The 8,550-nt window shown below is 38.3% G+C and overlaps 2 protein-coding genes across 4 annotated transcripts in view; both read right to left on the bottom strand.

Annotated features, from left to right (window-relative positions):
* LOC105163495 (B3 domain-containing transcription factor ABI3) lies at window positions 682-4,576 on the bottom strand. 3 transcript variants are annotated; one of them, XM_011081858.2, is made up of 6 exons: window positions 2,090-4,572; window positions 1,857-1,949; window positions 1,629-1,729; window positions 1,479-1,525; window positions 1,317-1,393; window positions 682-1,227 (listed from the first exon to the last, which is right to left on the bottom strand). In XM_011081858.2, exons 1-6 carry the CDS (start codon window positions 3,860-3,862, stop codon window positions 1,093-1,095), a joined length of 2,226 nt encoding a protein of 741 aa, XP_011080160.1. In that variant the 5' UTR covers window positions 3,863-4,572; the 3' UTR covers window positions 682-1,092. The 3 variants fall into 3 exon arrangements, with proteins under 3 accessions (XP_011080160.1, XP_011080161.1, XP_011080162.1); XM_011081859.2 differs by lacking the exons at window positions 682-1,227; window positions 1,317-1,393; window positions 1,479-1,525 and having other exon boundaries at window positions 1,646-1,729; window positions 1,856-1,949; window positions 2,090-4,576; XM_011081860.2 differs by lacking the exons at window positions 682-1,227; window positions 1,317-1,393; window positions 1,479-1,525 and having other exon boundaries at window positions 1,646-1,729; window positions 1,886-1,949; window positions 2,090-4,576.
* The window catches only part of LOC105163494, a 1,923-nt gene continuing 388 nt past the window's right edge, over window positions 7,016-8,550 (bottom strand). Inside the window, exons 2-3 of the mRNA XM_011081857.2 lie at window positions 7,894-8,040; window positions 7,016-7,428 (exon numbers count right to left, since the gene is read on the bottom strand). Coding sequence (XP_011080159.1) covers window positions 7,240-7,428; window positions 7,894-8,040 — 336 coding nt within the window. The 3' untranslated portion in view covers window positions 7,016-7,239. The remainder of the gene's footprint in view (window positions 7,429-7,893; window positions 8,041-8,550) is intronic.

Genomic DNA, 8,550 nt, shown 5'->3' with positions numbered 1-8,550 from the left:
AGTGAAAAGTTCCTTACCAATTCCGACGCGCAATCCAACGCCGAGGTTCGTTGGGCTTTAAATCTGAAACCGGTCCGGGTCCAACCCAACATATGTCTATACAAATATATAAAAGAAACCCCATTTCTATTAATAAATGGAAGTTATTGATAACACCAAATTCTGAAATTACTATAAATATCCCCTACAGTTTTTTTTATTCTCACTCATGTTATTTTTGGATTCCTTAAACGTGTGTCTGTTTAGTTACCTTAGTAATGAAGTTTTTCTTATAACTTTTTTTTCCACCAAAAATTAGTGATTCCACCAAAATATGTCCAACATATCTTCCAACTCATGTCTTATAAAAAATTGTCATTATTTTTGTAACTTATAGAACTAAATAAATAAAGGCCACATTGCCAAATTAAAATTAATGTAAGATAAAATTAAAGAACCAAAAAAAAATTCAGTATTATTTCCCCAATAGTCAATTCTTGCCAATTAATAAGACAACAAACACTGCAATATTCCACTGGAGTTGCATCATTCGTTTATAACAAACTTCATTATAAAAATTAAAATAAAAGTAGGCCTAACGGCCATGTCAAGTCACAATTTTCAAGAACAGAAGACCCTCATGAATCTGAATCAAGAGCAAATACAAGAAAACCAACTGATGCTGAGACCTCAATAACCATATACTTTGAGACAGCATCCCCACACATTAATTAACATAGGACTTATTGTCATAACATTACAACATATATCACAGTTTGTTTAGTAATACAAACACATAGCAGTCAAGGTCGATGCAGGCTGCAAATCACTATGCGGACCATCATCAAGAAACAGCTACTAACACATACACAACCGATCGAATACTATGTACGAGACAACACATAATAATATCGGAAAATCAAAATGAGCACCACCCGGCCGGCCGACATGCCCTTTTCTCACTTACAAGTGTATATAACACACTTTGGCACTTAAGGTCTTCACAAGCAATACTATATATATATATAATTAGGTAAATAAAGAACGGCAAGAAATCAGGAAAGTCGATCATCGTCCAATTTCATCCGTTGAGGGCTTGTTGTCTCTTCCTTCTCATCTCACGGCTTGTTTGATAGGTGCTAGTGACGAGCTATTACCAGCAAGGGATAAGTTGCGCATGTTTCTCCTTGCCGGCTTCTTCCCCTCCAATTTTCCGCCTGGCTGCCGCACTTTAACTCCTCGTATCATCTGCAGCACGATAGAACAAAATTAGAAATGAGAACTGAAAAGACCATCTTATTGCAATTAAGGGAAAAGAAGGGGGACAAATCTCTTACATATTTGCCACATTTTGTGTCCGAGTATATGATGATGAAATCTCCCTCTTGCAGCCCATTGACTCTTACAAAATCTCCTAAAACAACAGAAATGAAATGATTAATTAGCCCCTCGATGATCATTAGCAATTTCAACAAGATGACGGCCGAAGCACCAATTACCTGTGTTCTCCAGAAGGTACATTCTGCTTTTGTTGTTAGGCCAGAACCTGGATTAATTCCCCAATCATACAGTAAAAGGAATTAGCTTAGGAGAAAACAGTGCAATAGCATTCCGCAATTCTAAACAGTTAATCCAGCAAAGATTAATACCTGTATCGCATATTCCAAACACGAGAAGTACCAATGTCTTCCATGGCAATGGAAATTCCATCTCTTGATTCCAGTTCCGGGAGGTGGCTTTCAGCCTCTTTCTGACAACCCATTTCAAACTTTAATCAGAATTCACAAATCTTAATGCCAACAGACCAGACATTAAGCCATATGAAATGCAATTTGATATCAATTATATCAAGAACCAAGAAAGGCAGAGACTATTACTTTTGGCAACACGATCCTTCCGAGATTACCTATGTCACTTTGCTTCAAGACTTTCTGCAGCAAAAACTTCAAGTTCTTCTCCGTTTTCCAACCCTACAGATAACAAACAACCACACAAAAAATAAAAAACAAAAAACAATTGTATCACAAATACTAATTACTAAATGATTCTCATGTTAGAACATCAAATCTCAATCAAAGATTCACGAAAACAGAGAAAAAAAAAAAAAAACCTGCTGCTGTCGTCGATCAGAAGACGACTGCCGCTGATAATTTTGCTGCTGCACAGGGGCGCGATCCCCGGAATGCGCTTGTGATGCATCCGCAGGTGGACCGCTTCCTGGAGTTGGTGAAGATCCAGCACCGCTGGGAGACCAGTACACCCAATTGCCCGGTGAACCAGCCTGATCACCGTCCTCGCTGGCCTCGCCCACCACATGGGCATCATTCATTTGATTTTGGTGTTGATTCGAGTTGCTACTGTGGCGGTGATGGTGCGAGTAGAGACGCCTCTGGCGGGCCATTCTTTTCTTCCTAGCCTCTTTCGTTGCTGAAGAGCCCAATCTCATCAATCTTTCCCCATTTGGATCAAAAATCTGGTAGGGATGCCCATACAAAGCCTGTTGATGAGTAATCATGTTGCCATTATCAGGAAAATGGCTGAACTGATGAGGCTGTTGCATGGGGAAGGGTGATATGACCCAGGATTGAGCATGCTCCATTACTGGATATTCAGCTGCATGCGGATATGGAATCCCATTAACAACTTGATGATTCATAGGAGCCACTGGAATTGGGTTCGAATACGGATCGCCACCATACCCGGTGGCCATCGGTGGGGCGAAAGCTGGTGGGGCCGCCACCATCGCGGTGACCTCTGATGCATGCGGTGGTGGTGCTGGAGGCATCCAGGGAGAGGAAGAAAAGCAGGCATTAGGATCAGGAGGTAGAGGGCTGTAACTGAAGCTGGGGTTAGGGTTAGGGTTTGGATTAGGATCAGAGTTCTGGACAGTTTCTTGATAGGCATAGGGAGATTGGAGGCCACTTTCCCTCATACGCTTTTTCTGAAGCTGGTATTGTTCAACCCACTCAAGAATCAGTTTCAGAAGCTGTTTTTTACCTTCTTTTGTGCTTCCCAAACGCTTAGAAGCACTTTCAATGGTGGATCGCTTGAGTTTTATGCTTCTCATGTCTTCTGCTGAAATGTAATCCTTATTTTGCTTCAGCCACTCGAAGAAGATCATAGCAAGTTCGCTGTTCCCCTGCAGAAAACTGAACCCATCATTCTCGTCTTGGCACTGCATCTTCGGGTCCTGCGGTGACGACCCTTCCAGCAGCAGCGGCGCCGCCGTCTGTTGGTCTTCCAAGAACTCTTGAGGGTTTTCACTTTGGAAAACTGAAGAAGGGTCCCAAATTTCGTTGGTGTCAATCAGATCCATGTACCCGAAATTCTCCATCACGTCAATGCAATCGACATCGCCCAGACCATCATGTTCAGACGGCGGCGGGATCTCCATGGAGGCGGTGGAGGATAAGGCGGCGGGCTCCACTTTCACCTCTTCCACATCCGTGGTCTGCTGGAAACTCATCCGCCCCGTATCTTCCTCGGCATCAGACTTCATCACTGCCCAAGAGGCGGCCGGCGAGGAGGACGCGGCCGAGGAGGAAGATGATGAGGGGGCCATAGGCTTAGACGCAGCCGGAGTGGAGGAAGAAGACGAGGAGGAAGACATGCAAGGGAAATCCGGGAGAGGAGGGAAATCATTGTAGAAGATGGAAGCATCATTCACATCAAGAAGATGTTCTTGGTCCCTATCAAGCCATAAATCTTTCTCACCAATAGTAGCCATTACAACTGCTTGATGGTCTTCTTCCATGGGATCAAAACCAGCGGGGTTTGCAACACCACCATCAGCCGCCACCGCCGCTGCCATATCTTCAATCTTCACCTCAACATTTCCCGCAGCAAAATGCAGATCCTGCTCCACCGCTTCATCTTTAATCATCTTGGAAACTTAATTTCCAAGTGGGATTTAAGTTGAAAATCTCTGCTTTTCTTCAAAAGGATAATCAACACTGCCGCTTCAGATGAATAATATGGTTGCCACACACACACACACACACATATATAATATAAGTGAAATTCTAGAGAGAGAGAGAGAGAGAGAGGGGGGGGGGGGACAGGACAGTATACTGCGTACGGATAAGGAAAGAAGAGGGTTCTTGTAAGTGATTAAGGAAACAAGTTGAAAGGGCCCGCCTTCAAGTTCTTCAAGTACAAAGTATGGATGCAAGTTGCAACAAAAAGCATCTGGGATTTCTCTACAGCCCACTTGCTAATACAATATCCAAATTAGAAAGCGACTCCTCTCACAAATCTACACTTTTAATATGAAGATCTAACGGAGATTACATCTGTCCGCACCATCATCAACTCCAAAATCATTACACTTGAACTCCGCCAAGATTCAGTACTAGGAAGAAGCAAAATCTAAGACATATATATGGGGAAGGAATTCATCACAAACAAGAATTCTAGGAAGAAAACGAAACGGAAGGTCTGAACCGAACCACCAAGAATCAAAGAAAACCCTAACAAAAGAAGACAAAAGTGGAGTGAAGAGCAGCACCAAACTTAAATCGTCCGAAACCCAACAACCACCATGAATGTTCTATTTATTTTTCTCTATTAATGGCTCTTTTTCTGCTTCTTCTTCTCACTTGGGGGGGTGTGAGTGTCTCTGCAGATAAGTTCAAATCGTTTTGTTGTGGAGTTTTGCTCTTAAGTAAGAGAGAGAAAGAAACCGGCCCCCTTTTTTTTTTCTTTTAATTTTCCTTAACTTCAAATTAGAGATAGGAGCGATGAGCAGTTTGGACTTTTTAGAGAGAGAGAGAGAAAACAACCAAAAACAAAACCTCGTGCCGCTGCTTTCTCCCACCCACCTCCGGATTATACGCCTCTATCCATACGTTCCCACCTGAATGGTTCACCACAGCGGTGCACCAGCCTTTCCCTTTTTTTCCCCCATTCCAAACCGCTGCAAATATTTCAATACGAATGGAATAATTCACAGCCAGCAGCTCAATTCTCTCTCCTCCCCACCCGCCCTGCTAAATTACATGCATGTACACGTACATACACACACACACACAAACTCACATATATATGTAAGTATAGAGAGAGAAAGCGAGAGATTGGACCGACTGCGGGAAAGACTCTTGGCACGGTTAGCTGGGCTTTGTCTCCATTCGTCGGCGAAACGGCGATGCTCTTCACTGCCCGCTACGTGTCCATTCTCTCCTGACGTAATACAAAAACAAAACTTCTCCCCTCAGCTCTCTCTCTATCTCTATCTCTATCTCTCTCATCTCTCTGTGTATCCACCAATTCCTCATTTTTTCTCCGAATTTCTCGTAATTATCTACGCGAATTTATCATAGAAATATGGAGAGAAAAGGGATGCCCGGAAACCGCCAGTAAGAGCATGACATATGTTGATTCTGATTACAAAGGTGGTGGGATTTTTAGCATGCAGGAAAATAGTTAGCCAATGTTAATGTTTTAATTGATAACGTTAGTATATATTGTTGCTTGTGTTTTTCATGCAGGTCAGTTGCTCGTTCGAGCATGTGCGCGTTGGTGTGTTCACGTGAAGCGGACAGCGTGTCGGGGATTTGTACCGAATGGGTGCTGGCTTTGTAATGTGATGTGACAATGTGGTCGACCAGGTTGGCATCTGATGTGGCTTCTCCTCCATTATGAAAACTTTTTATTGGACAGAACGGTTAATGAGACTTAAAATATTAATTTTTTGATATTTGTAGAACTAAATATGCTAAAGGATCAAATAATAAGATTAAAATCACAAAAAAATATATATTATAGGATCAAAATTTCAATTTTCCCACGCAGTGGCTACTTTAATGCACTTTAGTCTTTGTCAATTTTGACACATCATATCATTATTAATTTTCACAAAAATTATAAAGAAAAATCTTTCATGAACTTCATTAATTATTGCAATTCATGAACTACAAGATTCTTTTTTTTTTTTTTTTTTTTGGGATGTCTTAGGGAGCAAATTAATATGATCTTAATAAATAGTGAATATATATCAAGAACAAAAAATAAAGTGGTATTATTATATATGAATTAAAATAAAGTGATATTGTTGCTAATCAAGTATTAAGTCATAATTTTTTTTATTTATATAATGATTTTTATAATTTTATTTGTGACAAGATTTGTGTAAGTGGTCACTATAATTAATAATAAAAGATTATGAACAAAATTGTCGCTGTAAATAATAGTATAATATCATTAATATAATTGTTTACTATGTGTAATGCTACCACAGTTGCATTGTAAATTATAGGGAAGGTAAATAACATTTTTTTTTTATAATTTAAGATTTTTTTTACTTGTAATTTTATTGATCACAGAATCTCAATTTTAATCTCATAACTTCTAAAAATGAACAATTTTGAGTCCATGACATATTTTTATTAGATATTTTAATAAAAATATTAGACAGACCTACCATATGGGTATTGAGTTCTCTACACTTTTGATACCATTGACTGAGGAATTCTCACTTTTAACTTCATTACTTTAAAAAAAAAAAAATAGTTTTGTCCCATACACTTAAAGACCACGTGATTTTTTCCATCAAATATCTAACAAAAAGGTTCAAATAGGATAAAAGTGCTACTTTTCTAAAGTTACGGAGCCCTAAATGATAATTATGTAATCAGTAAAATTAAAAATAAAAAGACTCTTAAGGACGAAAAATATTTTTGTGTGTGTGTGTGTGTTTGTGAGAGAGAGAGAAGGCATTATCCAAAGTAGTCCTATCCACGACCATGTAATCTTAAAGACTAAGGTTAGTGCACTGATTCCGAGTAGTAAAAAAGAAGCTCAATCCATCCCCTTTCACATTAATACAAAACATATTAGATATTTTGGTCAACATTCAGATTCCACCTCCCGCCCCCCAAAACCCCATCAATAAATTTTATTGATTTTCACTAGATGTTTGTATTATTTTATTATAATTAATTTTATTATTTTTAGTTATCTAATATATTAAGTGAATTAATATTGAATTTATAATGATTAAAAAAATAAAAATCCCATAACTAAAAATCTGGAAAAAGAAAAACAAGGAAAACATTTTTATGTAGTTGTACTTATTCTACATGCAAAAATTGTACAACATCCAACTATAAAATTAAAAAAGAAATGTCCTAACTAACATCCTTGTACTGTACTGCTGTCAAATCAAGAATATATATATATATATATATATATAGAATTATTGAAAAATAATCCAATTGAGATGAGGAAAAAGAAAAAGAATAAAAATGATGAATTAATTGATGATCAATTCTTGAAGTTGCGCTCAAGTTTGGCAGCCTCTTCTTTGAGAGTGTGTTTAGTGGCGTCGGCTTTCCCCGCCATCGTCTCACTCATCTTTCTGGTGTTCTCCTTAACGGACCCCCACGCTGCCTCTGCACTCTGCTTCACTCTCCCCGCCGCCTCTTCCGCCATCCCCTTTGTCTTCTCAGCTGCCTTCATTCACCAATCATACAACAACTATAAGTCTGCACTTGCTCCAACACTCCAAAAATTAAACAATCCCCATGCTTTCAATCATACTTATTTTTACACTGTGTGAATTTGTATTTGTCATATATAACTGTTTATCAATTGATTTTTTTGTTGCAAAAAATATTATATGCAATGCACATGTGATATTTTACTCATACATTAATTGCTCGTAAATATCATATGTGCAGCATATATGATATTTTTTCAGCAGAAAAATTTATCGAGAAATAGTCATCTACGACAAAGTACAAATTTCACAAATTGAGATAGTAAGTTGAGACAAAAGAAAAATTGAATAGAAAAGTATAAACTGAACATAGTTCGAATGACAAAATAGAATTTACCCTTAAATAAAAATTTATTTTCCGTATTTAAATTAATTTTGTAAAAAAATGATATTAATCAGACATATATATATATATATACATTATGTGCAGTAGCAGCAGCTTCATTTTTGAGTTGGTGGCCGCCTTTCTTGGCGGCATCGACACCCTTGATGGCAGCATCACGGCCTTGCTTGGCCGCCTCATCGCACGACGTGGGCATCGCGCCGTAGTAACGCCTGCAGCTCGCCTATATATCGGTTCACAAGTAAATCCAAATCAACAAGAGACGTAGTAGCACGTACCATGATCTCTTTTGTTGTTTTCCCCAACAAGGTGCATGAGAAACACGATTCTTTTCGGACACAAACAAATTGTAATTAAAGACGCCAAAACCAGAATCGCGCCTCACACGAAACCTATGTACTGCTCCACTTCAAACCAGGTACATACTAATCCAAAAAGATTAAATTGTATTTATGGTCCCATAATTTAAATTATTCGGTATAATTTTTGTCCTTGCTTATGATTTTTTTGTCCTGTATATTTTTAATTTTTATGATTTTAAATTTTTTGTTCTTCGTAGTTCACCTCCACCAACGAGAAGGGTGAACCCCATGAACAAAATAAAAAATACAATCACAAAAATTAAAAAGATGCAGGATCAAAAGTTAAAAATATTGAAAGAAATAAACTGATAGGAACAAAAACACCAATTAATTTCAAAATGTTATATGAGAGACTCATATATTTTTTCCCT

Source organism: Sesamum indicum, linkage group LG6 (assembly GCF_000512975.1).
Source record: "Sesamum indicum cultivar Zhongzhi No. 13 linkage group LG6, S_indicum_v1.0, whole genome shotgun sequence".
NCBI classification, from domain to species: Eukaryota; Viridiplantae; Streptophyta; class Magnoliopsida; order Lamiales; family Pedaliaceae; genus Sesamum; species Sesamum indicum.
The sequence above is the reverse complement of the archived record's forward strand: the minus strand, read 5'-3'. Positions and strand labels throughout refer to the sequence as shown.